The sequence below is a fragment of the Sarcophilus harrisii genome, chromosome 1 (assembly GCF_902635505.1).
Source record: "Sarcophilus harrisii chromosome 1, mSarHar1.11, whole genome shotgun sequence".
In the NCBI taxonomy this organism is placed as follows: domain Eukaryota; kingdom Metazoa; phylum Chordata; class Mammalia; order Dasyuromorphia; family Dasyuridae; genus Sarcophilus; species Sarcophilus harrisii.
In genome coordinates this window covers 621,873,576-621,889,893 of record NC_045426.1, presented here as the reverse complement: position 1 = coordinate 621,889,893, position 16,318 = coordinate 621,873,576, and the positions used below count along the sequence as shown (strand labels likewise).

Below are 16,318 nucleotides of genomic sequence, written 5' to 3'. Positions count from 1 at the left end.
TTCTCTCAGCACCTCTTTGATTGCTATTTTCCTGATTTTTACAGTTGAGTAAATGGAAGAAAACAGGGGTTAAGGTGACTTGCTCAGGAAAACACAGCTCACACATAAAATCTGAAGCCAGATTTTAATGCAGGGCTTCTTGGGAAGGAAATTCCTATCTCATTGCTATATCCACTGCACCACTAACTGCCTCTAAAAGATATACATAAACAAATATGACATAAGTCCTTGCCTTCAGGGAAATAATGCACATTCTAATAAGTAAAATACAAAGCAGTGAATGAGTTTCCTTGGAGAAGTATTATCCAATGAACTCTTATCCCCAGTGAGGCAGAATATTGTAATGAAATTGGATGCACCGGTTCAAATCTAACTTCTGATATTTGATAGCCATATGATTATGGGCAAATCCTCTTTGATTTCTCAAAGCCTCTGTTTCTACTTCAGTTAAATAGAGAAATAATACTTGCCTTACCTACATCACAGTGTTATTTTGAGAAAGGTGCTTCACAAACTCTAACGTGCATGAGGAAAAAATGATACCAAGAAAAATTGGACTCTATAGTATCTGGATACCTATCCTAAATTATTCCATTTTAAATTAACCATCCATCTTAAGAAAATATGAGTGGATAATGGATAGACAGTAGGCTTCCTAATGTCACTTAACATTTAGTAAATGGTAATGAACACAGCTGACATACAGGTACCCATCATGAATTTTGAGACAATTGAATAAGGATCTTTCCTATCTCAGGAGGCATTTCAATTATCCCATGATTTCTTTTTATTTAAGTTGGTATTTGATCCCACTTCATCCCACAAAGATGCTAGCTGTGTATTGGGATTTGTTTTGAATGTAATCTATAATCATATAATAATAACTCCCTCTTAATCACCAAAATTATTTTTCATTTCATGTATATATATATATAAGCATTTGTATTTACTTATCTATATAAATATTATTTCCTACCAACTCCCAACCACTATTAAATGTAAGCTCCTTGAGGGCAGGCCCAGTTTCATTTTTATCTTTGTATCTCCAGTATCTACCTACCTGCTTATCACAGTGCCTGGAATATAGTAGGAGCTTAATAAATCCTTGTTAATTGAATCCTATCAAGTTACTAAAAAATGATAAGGTGGGAGGGAGAATATTTCTAATGGTAGCCATTTGTATTTTCTGTGGTATTTACAAAAAGAGATACCCTTTGAAAGTTGTGAATATACCTTATCAACAAGCACAGAACTAGAATGTTTGGAATCCTGACTTCAAAAGCAAATCTCCCACATTAAATATAATTGTATAATATTCCAGTCAATATAATCATCTGTTTTAAAATCCATCCACCCTAAAAATACTTAATATATTATTCCTAGGGTTGTCCCTCTTTAGTTCTCAGATTCTTCACATTTCTCCTTTCTCCTGGGGGGATATGTAAGGGGATTTTATAGTATAAGATGCATAACAAGGATAAACATGCAATGTTAAGAGCCTTCATTGAAGGAGGAAAATTGTTCACTTTTGCTTATTTTGTAGCCAAAAGCTGGGTCTCTTGGATCGGGTTCGACTTTCTAATCCTCGTGGTACCAATACTAAAGGAAAGCTATTTACCCCTCTGAATGTAGATGCCATAGAAGAAAGTCCTTCTAAAGAGCCAAAAAATGTTGGCTTGAACAATAAGGAACGTTTTCGGACTGCATTCCGAATGAAAGCGTATGCATTTTGGCAGAGCTCTGAAGGTAACCCCAGCTTCTCTTCCTTCCTTCAACTTTCTCTCACATTTCCTCCATTCCTTCCAAGCTTATTTCCTTTTCAAGTTCCATTGATGTAATTTTGAAGTTGCCCAGAATCTTCAAAATAGTCCATTTCCCTAATACTGACTAACTCCACCCTTCCAGCAGATCTTTTGCATTCTCACTAAACATATGGGGATAGGAAAAATCCCTGCTCCACCCACACTTAAAAAAATTAAGAGACTTTTCAGGAAACATACATTTTAATCAGGCAATTGCATTTAATAATAATTAACATTTGCCAAGTTCTATAAAGTTTCCAATAGGCTTTTAATATCTTATTTGAGACTCTTCTTGGTTATAAACCTTTATCCCGCTTTGACAGAGGAAGAAAATGAGGTTCAAAGATGGCCAGTGACTTGTCCTGATTCCATTATTTTATGTCCTAGGTAGGATACGGCCTCTTCATTTTTTAGGCGCCTCATGCATCAAAGGACAATGATGAGGAAAGGCAGAATGGTGCCATGATAGAGAATTGACTTGAAATCAAAAAAAGCTTTAATTAAATCCTGACTCTGACACTTCTTTTCTCTATGATCCTGGACAAATGATTAAGCTCTCTAAGTCTCACCTCAGTTTCTTTGTAAAATGGTGATGACATGTTGAGTACCTGACTCATAAGTTTTTTATAAGGTTCAAATGAAATAATGTTCAAAAAGTTATTTGTAAGCTTTCAAGTACTATAGATATGTCTATTATTTTATCATAATTATTACACAGTATGCCACTTACTCCCTTATAATATGATTATTGGCCTCCTCCACATAAATACTTTATATAACACGAATTTATTGGACATGAGAAATTCTTTGGACTCACAATATTGGTTTCATTATCACATCTCATCAAAGATCTCAAAAAGAGCCATAATTCATCAGGTGGAGATTGGGAGAGAGAAGGAAATCTTTGTCCAGAATGTTGTATACCCAGTGGCAGTATTCTGCCAGAACTAAATTTTCATTTAAACTGGAAAAGGAGTCTTAAAATCATCAATAAACCATCCCCTAAAAAGACCAGGAGAGATCTATATTAATAAGAATGTTTGAAGATACAATGTTAGAGTAGGACATTTTTATTTTTCCTTTCTGAGGAACGTGCTTCATTAGGATATGACACCACTGAGATTTAGGTCAGGAAGTAGCCTTATTGAATTCAACTCTTTTATTTACAGATGAGGAAACTGAGGCTCAGAGAAGTTAAGGGTTAGTGAAGTAAAACTCAAACCTAGGCCTTCTTGACTCCAAGTCTACCACCTTATCTCAACAGGCATTGACTCAAAAATTCAATTGATATATATTTATCAATTGTCTTCTGTGAATAAAGCACTGTGCTAGGCACATTATACTGTTTGAAGATGAACAGTGATCAGTGCCCTTAGGGACTTACAGTCTAGTAGTAAAAATAGAACTATATATGAGTGTATACATATAAATAAATATACATAGTTGACATACACAAACATGCACGTATATGCACATAAATTTTATGCATTTATGCATACATACATAAGTATGTCTATGTATGTATGAATATACACCTACTTCTGTTCACATATATACATATTTGTATGTATTTGTATATGTATATATATATAAAAATATACATGAGTATACCCATAAATAATAGATTTCTTACTCTACTATCTAGAGAATGTATGATTTCAGTGATGTCTTTATTCATCAACACAAATCACAACTTTCCATTTCTCAATAGATAGTCCTTACGACAATTTATAATAATAATAATAATAGTCATAATAACTTATGGTAAGTCCCCAGGGATGAGCCCTTCCAAACTTAGCTAACCTGGTCCTTGAATGACAAACACACAAAACTCAAACCGTTTTCAATTTAAGATCCCACCTGAGCTTGAGCTTCATTGCCTTAAATGATTGGTTCACTTTCATGCCATACTGAGGAATTGAAATAGAACATTAGGAACCATAAATATATATTAATCACCTCCTGTGTATATAGCATAGCACAGTCCTAAGCACTGGGGGGAGAGTGGGACAAAGGTAGTATTTGACAGTGGGCTAGATTTGGAGTCAGAGGGCCTTGCTCTGCCACTACTTCCTGTGTGGCTTTGGATAATTATTTCACTTAACTTCTCAACCTCCATTTTTTCATCTGCAAAATGAGGGGAATTGGAATAAGCAGTCATTAATATCTTTTGTGGTTCTCAATCTATGGTCTTCTAAGCCCCGGCCCTTGCCCTTATGGAGTATTACAGGACATACTAGTACAACAAATAGTTTGAGTTCTACTTCTGTAACATCAAAGTGCTTCATAAATTTATCTTATTTGAACTTTGCAACAGGCCCATGAAGTAAGCAGTTATCCCCATTTTACAGATGAAGAACTTGAGGCACAGACAAGTTAAATTAGATGCCTAAAGTTTTATAATGAATAAATGGCAAAGGCAATATCCAAGCCTAAATCTTCCAACTGAAGATTTCCACACAATTCTGAATTCTAAGCATTTTTAGCTTTAATTATTTGAAATTCTTTTAAAAAATAATCATAGAACTGAAAGGCCATAGAGGCCAAACTCCTCATTTTACTAAATAAGGAAACTGAATCACAAATATGTTAAATAATTTCCCCAGGATCCTACAGTTGGTATTTGAGATAGGATTTGAGTTTATTGTTTTAACTCCAAGTCTAGTATACCATGCTGCCTCTCCAGGCTGCTAAGTTTTTGTATCCTACTTCCTAGATGCTGGGACAGGAGAACCCATGACTGAAGAACGGGGTTACAGTAATGAATTCCTCATAGAAGACATGATCCCCACACTCAAGTCGGCTATCCGAGCAGTCAGGTATTGCTTTTATTGCATGTCCTTTTTGCTTTCATGGAATCAAATGGAAACAACCAGAAATTGCTTCCATTCAAAGGTGAATTTTCCCTTGAGTAGTTAGGGAAATGTTGGCACTTGGTAGACTTTTGAGGTCAGGTAAGAATCATCTTTAATTTTTGTTGTTATTGTTCAATTGTTTCAGTCATATCTGACACTTTGTGACCCTATTTGGAGTTTCCTTGGCAAAGATAGTCGAGTGGTTGTCATGTTCTTTTCAAGCCTCTTTTACAGAGGAGAAAACTGAGGCAAAAAGGATTAGGTGACTTACCTAGGATGACACAGTATCTGAGGCCAAATTTGAACTCAGATTTTCCTGACTCCAAAACTGGCATTCTATCCACTTAGCTTGCCCCACCCTTACTTAATAGGAATAAAATTTAAAAGGTTTATCATATAGAATATTACTCCAAGTCACAGTCATAGAATGTTAACAGTAGAAGGAAAATAAGAAGTCATCTATAAATCACCTGTCTATGAATGAGTCCTGCTAAAGTATGCTTATGGGGTTGTTCACCCTCGTAGGAAAACTGTCAGTGATGGGTACTTTCAGTTCAAGTTGACTTATTCCATTACTGAAGAGCTCTAATTGTTAACAGTTATTTTTTATGCTGAACTGACATTTAACTCCCTGAAACTTCTATCCATTGGTCACATAGTAATTTTTTTCCCTAAAAGGAAGACTGAACATGATTAACATCTCTTCCACATATCAACCTTTCAAATATTCACATACAACAATCTTGCCTCCTTAAATAAATCTTCTCCAGTTCCCCAGTTGCTTCACTACATTTTTACATGATATTTTCAAGTGCATTTTTCATCTCCTTCATCTGGACATGGTCCATTCTGTCAAAAATTTTCCTAAAATATGGTACCCAGAACTGATCACTATAGCAACATTAATTATAATTTATATAAAATTTTGAGGTTTGCAAAGTGCTTTATATTTTTTTTCAGATGAGAGCTTCTATCAGTATTACATGAAAAAATGATTTATATAGTAACAAGTGATTCCCAATGGTTCTTTCTTCTAAAAAACACAGAATAGCTTCCATGTACCTTCTAGCAGTGTTTTCCACATAAGATAACTCTTCTGATTGAAAAGGAGGCAAAGATTGACTTTGGGTTGACCTTAAACAATCAGTGAAGGAGGTCCTTTCTCTCCTCCACTCTTCTAGTGTCTGTCTTCCTCCATCTCTCTTTTTAAAAATAAGACAATCAAGCACAGAGTTTTGTCTAGACTAGAACATAAGAGTCTAATCTGTCTATTTATATTTACTTAATAATTCAGAAGCAAAGTGAAAGCAGGCCTCCTTATATAAAAAGTCATCCAGCTCCCAAATTCTCTGAACTTTTTAAGATTTATCAGCAAAAATATGATTATTTTCATCACCAAGCATTTCTTTAGAAACAGAGTACATGAAATAATTTTATCCTGCATTTCATAGAAATTCTGATATATGGATTATTAAATATCTCTACAAAGATGAATCATGGTGGATAATTTTAATATTGAAGCATTAGAACTTAAAATCTTTCTGAAGTTAGGACTTTATTTGCAAAAATTCTCTTTATTAAAATTAATTTACCACATCAACACAGTATAGGCTGGTATATCTGCATGATGCATTAAAAATGGATCTATTATTAAATTTGTTTTCAAAACAGCTCCAAGGAATAGGTTGGACAGATATTTTTATAATCCCATTTTATAAATAATGAAAATAATGTACAGAGATTTTCTTTTTTTTTATTTAATAGCCTTTTATTTACAGGTTATATGTATGAGTAACTTTACAGCATTAACATTGCCAAACCTCTTGTTCCAATTTTTCACCTCTTACCTCCCACCCTCTCCCCCAGATGGCAGGATGACCAGTAGATGTTAAATATATTAAAATATAAATTAGATACACAATAAGTATACATGACCAAACTGTTATTTTGCTGTACAAAAAGAATCAGACAACAGAGATTTTCTTAAAGACATTCAGCTAGTAAAGGATGGGCCTAAGATATGAGCTAAGTGGCGAGGGGTAACTTCATCATACCCCAGTGCACACAGGAGTGAGACTTATATATCTGTAGTTTTCTGCAATCAGACATTACTTCAGAACCATGCTATAAAACACTTCCCTCTCTACACCCCACAAAGAAGCCCTGCTTTGTTTCCTAGTAGTTGGTCATGGGGTATATTCTGCTCCTTCTTATGCATGATGAAAAGAATATTCTCTTGTTGCCCACAAACTAAAACTAGGATAGTTCTACTCCCCATTTGATAGATGAGGGAACTAAAGGCTCAAGAGATGATATGATTTATGCACTCACATGCAATAAACATGAAGAGCTGGGAAACAGGTAGGGTTGAGGAAGGCATACAGAACCCACATTTCCATTTAATCTGCATCATTCACATTTTCTCTATTACTTTATTAAGTCTAAACAATCATCAAAACAATAAATCAAACCCTGACCTATACATTTGCTGAATTCCCTGATGTAAATGTTTATGTTGAAAATTGAACAATCCACTTTTTCAAGACTGTTTAAGTCGACTCCAATGAACTCCTGATGCTGGCTTTCTTGACTGAGAGAAGGCTTTTGGTACTATATCCTGCTTCCTTGAGCTTACTTCTCTTTCTCTGGTTGAGTATCTCTCTCTCTCTTCCCTTTCTCCCATCTCTGTTCTCTCATTCCCTTTTCCCTCCCCATTCTTTGTGTTACCTCTTCTTCTCTCTTTTTTCTTTTCTCCCTCCTTTTCCCTCCCCTTCTTCTCTCATTCCTTCTCCCTTTCTCTCTCTCTCTCCCCCTTCCCTCTTTCTCACTTATCTTCCCCACCAACTCCTTCCATCTCTTCTCTTTGTGTGTTTCTATCACTCCTCTTCTTCTGTCATCCCTTTTCCTCTCTTTCCCATCCCTCTTTTCATTTAAATTCCTCTCCAACTTCTTCTACCTCTCTCCTTCTTTCCTTCCTTTCTTCTTTCTTTTTTCTTTCCTTCTTTTTTTTCTTCCTTTCTTCCTTTCTTTCTTTCTTTCTTTCCTTCTTTCTTTCTTTCTTTCTTTCCTCTCTCCTTCCCTCCCTCTCTCCCTTCCTTCTTTCCTTCCACACAAGAATTTTGATCCACTTTATTTCTAACTTGTGATGGTTCATCCCTTCTTAGGAAGCCTGATGGGCCCCAACTCCTTAGGAATCATCATATGTCACTGCACTTATTCATGATGGACAATAAACTGACATTTGGCCTCTTGCAGCTCAGAACTACTGAGCTCAAATAATCTATCAGCTTCAGCCTCTCTAGCAGTAGGAACTAAAAGTATGCTCCACTCTCCTTTTCACATATAGAATACTACAATTTCGTCTCTACAAAAAAAAATTCAAGGAGACCTTGAGGCCTTATGATGTAAAGGATGTTATTGAACAGTATTCTGCAGGACATCTGGACATGCTTTCCAGGATAAAGTATCTTCAGACAAGGTAAGAAAAACATGTCGGAATTAGAAGCAGCTAAGTGTTACCAGAACTGTTTATAAGAATTTCAAATGAATGGAAGGGCAGAAATTGCCATGGGACACAAGAAATGTAAAGACTAAGAAGAGAAAACTCCCCTTTCTGATTTATCAAGCTTCTCTTTACCTTTTTGACTTCCCTTCCTCCCTCTCTACCTCCCATTCATCCCTCCTTCCTTCCACATTTAATATGAGGACCAAATTATTAGCTCTCCTGTATCTCAGAATCCCTGAGCTCAAGTGATCCACCAACCCAGTCCCTGTTATAGCAGAGACCAAAGGCATACTGCACCATACCTGGACTGCACTTACCCTCATTGGAGATTTTATATGTCAGTTATAGAATAGATGTTGTATAGAATTTGATGGATTAAGTAGAGGACAATGTGATCCTGGACTGAGACTCAAGAGATATGGATTCTAGACTAGGCTGGATTCCTGGCTGCTTCGTGAATTTAGGTGAGTCATTTAAACCTTTCTGGTTTGCTTTACTCTTGCTTTACTCTTCTGTAAAACGGGCAAATGAAGGTCTCCTTTGCTGGTCTTTTAAAATTGTTATTGAAGATTGATAATATCATGGTAATAAGGGCAGTTGAATGAAAATTTCTTGAGGTAAGAAATACCTGTACAGTTGTTGATTATGTAGGTACTTAATAAACACTTGTATTAAGTTGGATTGATTTTTTTTTCATTTGGGTTTGCATTAAAACCAATCTTTAGCTACTATTCTTATTATTTAAAATATTATCTCAATGGATGGTGGTTGACTGTTGGTGAGACTCTGAATAAGGGGAAAGAGGGCACATATAGAACTGGAAGGTACCCTCTTTAATGCAAAGTATCCTACCTATTTATGGGTATTCTCTCCAACAATGCAGATAACAGTCCATTTATGCCTGCCTGACTGTGTTACTTTTTTTCTGTGTCATTCCTTCAGTTCCTCAGAGGGAGTCCATTTAAAGTCTTGAGGACCTGCCTTAATTTCTCTTAATATTAAGAAGTCTCCAGTTGAAATGGTATACTGATTCAACTATACTGTGTGTAGTCATGTAAAAAAAAATTCTCATCACTGCTGCTTAAAGAAATGCAAATTAAAACAACTCTGAGATACTACCTCACACCTATCAGATTGGTTAATATGACAGAAAAAAAGAAAATGTTGTATGTTTGAGGGAATGTGGGAAGTCTTGGACCCTAATGCATTGTTGGTGGAGTTGTGAAATGATCTAACCATTCTGGAGAGCAATTTGGAAATATGTCCAAAGAGCTATAAAACTATACATACCCTTTGATCTAGTAATACCACTATTAGGTCTGTATTCCAAAGAGATCATTAAAAATGATATAAAAATATTTATAGAAGCCTTTTTGTGGTGACAAAATATTAAAAATGGAGGTCATGCCCATTAATAGGGGAATCAATGAACAGGTTGTGGTATATAAATATAATATAATACTATTATGTAATAGGGACTAATGAACAGGAAGATTTCCGAAAACCTAGAAAGATTGTACACACTGGTGCAAAGTAAAACGGGCAGAACAAAAACGTTGTACAGTATCAGCAACATTGTGTAATAGTCAATTATGAATGACTCAGCAATACAATGATCCAAGACAAATGCAAAGGACTCATACTATCTACATTCAGATAAAGAACTGAAGAATTCTGAATGCAGTTTGAAGCATACTGTTTTCACTTACATTATTCTTTTTTGTCTTTTTTCTATTGGTCTATTCTTCTTTCACAATTGTGACCTGCCTTACAATTATGGCAGGTAATGTGGCTGGTAACTGCATCCTAACATTATTATTGTTTATACATGACAAACCCCTAATTTTGCTCATATATTTCTTTAATGATATTCTGAACAAGACCAAAAATACCAAGAAGGTTCAAACTGGAGCCAGCACAGTTTTGAAAACATTGAGGGATCAATCAATAAGCATTGATTGAGTACTTGAATTCTCTAGATACTGTGATAAAAAAAAAATATACACACACACACACACACACACACATGTATACAAGTATTCAATATATTAATGTACAAAGAAAGAGCAAAAACCAATTTTCCCTCAAGCAGCTTCTAACCTAATGGGATTCAACTCTCAATGTAAATGAAGTAGGGAAAGATAACAAGAATATGGAGAAAATCTTAATTTATTTTATTGTCCCCACCACCACCAAAAAGAGTTAAAAGATAAGAAACATACCTTTAAGTTCAGTGGTATGGGGGGGGGGCACATTCAAGAATGTTGTGATCCTCATTCAGCCCACTCATCAAATTTTGAGATCTCTGCCTATCACCCCCAAAAAAGTAACCAAGTAATTATCAATAATTCCAAATCTGTATGCCTACTTCCCTACCTATATAAAATTTCCATCCTAGTGATCTAATTGTACTTTGAAGGCAACTATTGGGAAGTTATTATAAGGAAGCCAGAAGAAAGTTTTCACAAAGTCATTGTACAATAGACTATCTTTACCATCATAAAATTGACTAAAAAATGTAGGGAATTTAACATCTCACTGGATTTATTATTTGCTGGCTGTTTTCTAAAAGACATTTGATTCAATATAGTAAGATAAGCCCTTAACCTTTCTTTCAATGTCCATCAAATATAATGATTTTGAGTCAAATATTATATCCTCTCCTGCTTTTAATATTAATGAATGAAAGTGTTTTTTATGTGAATGAAGTGTTGGGGAAGGGATACACTGGTACCTGACTATCACTCTACTGCATTTTGTGGGTTTTCTTAGACTAAACCCAAGTTGTGAAAATGCACATTTTTATTTGCACAAATATTTTTATTTGCCTACTAAGAACAAAGCATCACATTAGAATCTAGGAATACTTAAGAAATAGTTCCCACCCTCAAGAACCTTACATTCTTACTACATTGCAAAATCAGCTGTTTTCTAGAAAATTACAAAAGGAGGTCATTGCATAGACAATTATAAACTCAGAGACAATTTCTTAGTGTACCATCTTAATGAGACTGGGGACAGCATGGACTTCTATCCTTCTGCCCACACAGGATTATGAAGCAGAGGTAGAAGAGTTTTCATTTCTGCTCCACTGAATGAGGATCATGAAATGGTGCAGGTTGCAGGAAATGAAAGCGTTATGCCGGCAGAATATTGTCAGATCCATCATTCTAATGACCAGCAAAAGCCTAGGGAACTAAAAAAGATTCATGGTGCTAAAAACAGGTCCTTTAGAGTTGGCAGTAAAAATCTCCCTTAACTAGATGTCTTTGGGGAAGGAAAGCCAAAGACGAGTTAGACTTAGAGTTTAATATATTAGGGTTGCTAAGACAAATAATAAGATGCATCTATCTCCCTGTCTCTGACTCTGCCCACAATGTTCTCCATAATAATAAGAAGCTATTTTGCCTACCCTAAATGGATGATGTATTGGGGTTATAAATAATCCTGCATGTACATCCACAGTCTTTGCTTTATTTTGTATGATGAGTGGTCCAGTGTCTCAAGGAAGTTCTTTGGAATAGTATTTTCTATTTTTTTTTCTCTCTCTTTCAGAGTAGATATGATCTTCACCCCTGGACCTCCATCTACTCCAAAACACAAGAAATCCCAACGAGGAGGAGCTTTTACCTATCCTTCCCAGCAGTCTCCAAGGTTTGCTTCTAGAAGTAGCCTGACCCATAGTCACCAAAGTCAGCATTCCATGAGCAGCCCCCAATCTCAACTTTATTCTCTTAGGCTATAGAGATTCACTGTTCCCCAGAAATGATTAAGGAGAATGAATAGAAATAAGTAAAAGTAATACCTGGGTCCTTGTAAATGGAAATTCTTTCTTAAATGCAAAAGGAGAGATTGTATTTAAAGAAATCTTATGGCAACTTCTTTTGCAAAGTGATTTTTATTCAAAATAAATAAAGGTTTTCATATAGCATACTTGTTTGAAAGTATAATTTTTAAGAGGCAGCATTTGGTGAGAAGAGCCTCAATTTGAAAACTTTCTGACACTTCCTGATTGGACATGTCATTTCATTCTAACATTATTTTTCTCATTTTGAAAATGAATATTACATCACCCAAGCCAGGGCTTATTAAACTTTTATCACTTGTGATCTCTTTTCACCTGAGAAATTTTTACATGACCTGTCCCTAGGTTTTCTCTAAAATCATAGGGTTAGTAGTCAGAATTAGTAGTATACTCACAGTCTAAATCATAAATTCTTTCCACCATGTGACCTTAAATGTCGACACAAATCACACACACACACACACACACACACACACACACACAGACAGTAAAAATGGGCATTTGTTGCCCATTTTTGCTTCAGTTGTCATCATCTTTCAGTAACGCATAAAATTTCTATCCACTAGTTTCAAAGTCAAATTGAGGACAGGAAAATGTAAAATTTTCCCTAACTCAAATTGACTGATTGAGTCTCCTGAGTATTTTAGGGAAATTATCTATCCATATAATTTGCAGAATTAGCTATGATGATATTAGGTCCCCTGTGCTGCTATAATATATAGATAACATCACAGAATGGAAGGGGATGCAATGCTTTCATGGGACTCTTGATTCTTTCCTAGAAATGATCCGTATGTAGCCAAAGCATCCTCATCAGAAATTGAAGACCAAAGCATGATGGGGAAATTTGTCAAAGTTGAAAGACAGGTGGGTTCTGAATTTATGGCATTAAAGAAATGTTTCTATTTCATTGTTTTATATAATCATTATCTTCTGAACATAATGTTATTTCACTGGACATGGGAATCATAAGATCATAGATTTAGAGTTGAAATCAGCAATCTGAATTCAACTTTATAGAAGAAATAACTAAGGCTGAAACAGACCGACTTGCCCATGACCATACAAATATTAAAGGTAACTAAGTTGTACAGTGGATAGAGTTCTGGGCATGGAGTCAAAAAAGCCTGAGATCAAATCCAGCTTGAAACACTAGGTAATTATGTGACCCTGGACAAGTCACTTAAATATATTTGCCTCGGTTTCATCATTTGTAAAATAAGCTTGAAAAGAATATGGCAAACAACTGCATTATCTTTGCCAAGAAAATCCCAAAAGGGGTCATGAAAAGTTGGATATGAGCAAAACAATTGAGCAACAATAATAATACAGATATTGAATTTCTGAGGAAAGATTTGAACTCAGATTTCTTGAATTTTGAGTCCAATGCTGCTATATCATCTATACCAACTTGCTTCTCATGTCTTAAGTCAAAATCCAAGACCTCTCATTATCCTGGTTTCATGCCTTTGAATCTTGTAGTGAGAGAATAAGATATATTTGAATACATAAATCATCATTAAGTATGACTCTACTTATTTAGAAATTGGGAAATTTTTAACAAGACTCATTAAGCTGAGTCCTCTTTTTATAATTTATTTATATAACATGGGCATGTTTGAAAATTCAGCTCAAGTTACACTTTTAAAAAGGGTGGGAAGGGAGAACTTGAATGAAAATATAGAATAAATGTTTAGCATACTTTAAAAAATTCAACCTGTTTTCAAGGACTATAAAACAGTTTAATACTACCCATTTTTATATCAAAATGTTCTAATTAAAATACATGATCATTAATATAGGACCATACAAATCATACTTAGCTGATTATTTTAATTTTGTTTGGAAAGATGATGTCACTGGTATATGGAACTTCCAATCAGAAAATTTCATTTCATAGTGCTGATCAATGATTCTGTAACTTACAGATCTAGAGAGTTTCTTGGATACTATATGGGTATTAAATGACAGGCTCAGGGTAAAATAGCTAGAACAGAACCCAGGTTTTTCCTACAATGAGGTTAGCCCCTATCGTCTTTATCTTGCTAACTCTTTTAATTGTAAAATACTAAAATTTCATTTTTTAAAAGCAAATATCAATTAGCACTGCTTTGTTATACTCATGAAATTTCCTGCCTCTATATATCAATTCTTTACACTATACTTAATATTAAATAATCACATTTTTTCTCAAGATCTTTCTTGCTGCTGTTTTCAATATCTTTAACCAATAATATAGAGTCTCATGAAGACAGACTTGCATCATGGAAATTTGTCTGGAAAGCACTTAGGATAAATCAGCCACAATGCTAACTGTATCAAGTAGTAGCCCATTATATTTAAGGCACAGCAACTGTACCATCCCTGGCCAATAATGTGATTAACCAAGTAAGAATAATCTGCTTAGGGAGTTAAAATATGCTTCTCAATAATTTCTACTCATTTTTCCTTATTCTTCATGGAGGGGTCCAGCAGAGTCAATTAAATCTCTCCTTTTCTTGATAGTCATTTTATTTACTGAAGACAATTATCATACACCCTTTGAGTTTTCTCTAAACTAGGCTGAACATCCCCATCCATTACTTTAACTTATCTTCATATGTCATGAGTGTCAGGAAGACCTAAATTCAAACCTGATCTCAAACAGTTACTGATCCTGGGCAGGTCACTTAATCTCTGTTTCCCTCAGTTTACTCAACTATCAAATGAGAATAATTATGGCTACTAAACAATAAAAAACCTATCTCATTAGGTTTTTGTGAGGATTAAATGAGATGACATTTATAAAAAAGCATTTAGTGCAGTGCCTAGCACTGATAGTAGGTGCTATACAAATATATATAAATGTTTGTTCTATTTCAATCCAAGACCTCTCACTGTCCTGGTTGCCTTCCTTTGGATCTTCTTCAGATTATAAATGTCACTCCCAAAGCATAATACTGCCATTTGATTATAATTCTTGAAGGCATGTGGCCTGACTATGGCACAGTCCAGTTGGCTTATCTCTCATGTCTGCAGTCATGGACATAAGTCTCTTAATAAAACCTAAGATTGCATTTTCCCCCATTGTTATAGCATACCATAGACTCATCCTGAGTCTATGCCATGCATGCAGCCAGACATGAATTCTGCTAAAGCTATCCTATAACACTGGAGCTATACACCGATGTGGGAAGAACTTTTCTACGCAGTTCAGATTAGATTAGAAATGAGATCTGAAATTAGTCTCTGACTTGATAACTACATCATAAGGCTTTATTTCCAAAGTGAAGAAAGGCCTTCAGTGAAGGAAAATGTTCATCTTTGTGGTAGATGTGCCCACTCACTCAAAGTTCCTTTTCTGAAGGGATATCTCTATGGAGAGGCAATATTCCATCTAAGCGTTGGATCAACCAAACTCTGTCTAGTCACTGAATACATTATAGGTTTTCACTCAATAAGTGAGAACTGAGATGTGGATATAAAAAAGGAATGATTATTCCCTCAACCTGAAGATGAAGGGACCTTTTCTTTGAGATTAAGGCTAAAGGGTCAAAGCAAAGGATCTAAAGTCAAAGAATCTGCGTGGGTCCAATATGTAGCTTTTTTTTTCCTTTCTGGCTATGTGACCTAGAGCCATATAGTTTAGGGTTTAAAGGAACCTTAGGAATCCTCTAATCCAAGTCAAACATTTTATCAATTGGTAAACTGAGTTCTAGGGAAGTGATTTTTCCAAGGTTACACAGCTAGTAAATAGCAGAATGGAAATTTGTACATAGGTCTTCTGAATTCAGAATTAGGACTCTTTGCATCACTCCCCTCTGTTTTAACCTCTAAGAGATTATTTCCATTTCTGTAAAATGGAGTTAATAATACTATATTGGGAAACTAGGGCAAAGTAGGAGAGCATAGAAGAGTGTATTTGTCAGATCTATGGATAAGGGAAGAATTTGTTAATAAGGGAGAGAGAACATTATCAGATATAAAATAGATAATTTGGATTACATTAAATTTTAAAAGTTTTTATATAAGCAAAACCAATGCAGTTAAGATTATAGGAAAAGCAGAAATCTGGAGGTGAGGCAGAGATTTACAGCAAGTGTCTCTGATAAAAACCTCATTTCTCAATTATAATGGAAATATGAGCCAAAGGACTATAAAACTGTTCATACCCTTTGACCCAGAAATATCACTACTAATTCTCCATCCTAAAAAGATCAAAGATAAAAAAGAATAGAATCTATCTGTACAAAATATTTATGGCAGCTCTTTTTGTGGTAGCAAAGACTTGGAAACTGAGGATTATACTCATCAACTGGGGAACAGCTGAACAAGTTGTGATATATAATTATAATGCAATACTGTAGTGCTC

General features: G+C 35.0%; 1 protein-coding gene across 1 annotated transcript in view; it reads left to right on the top strand.

Annotated features, from left to right (window-relative positions):
- KCNQ3 (potassium voltage-gated channel subfamily Q member 3) overlaps positions 1-16,318 on the top strand; it is a 433,417-nt gene that overhangs the window by 409,420 nt on the left and 7,679 nt on the right. Inside the window, exons 10-14 of the mRNA XM_003760398.3 lie at positions 1,544-1,746; positions 4,519-4,621; positions 8,004-8,135; positions 11,718-11,816; positions 12,750-12,834. Of these exons, the coding sequence (XP_003760446.3) occupies positions 1,544-1,746; positions 4,519-4,621; positions 8,004-8,135; positions 11,718-11,816; positions 12,750-12,834 (622 nt within the window). The remainder of the gene's footprint in view (positions 1-1,543; positions 1,747-4,518; positions 4,622-8,003; positions 8,136-11,717; positions 11,817-12,749; positions 12,835-16,318) is intronic.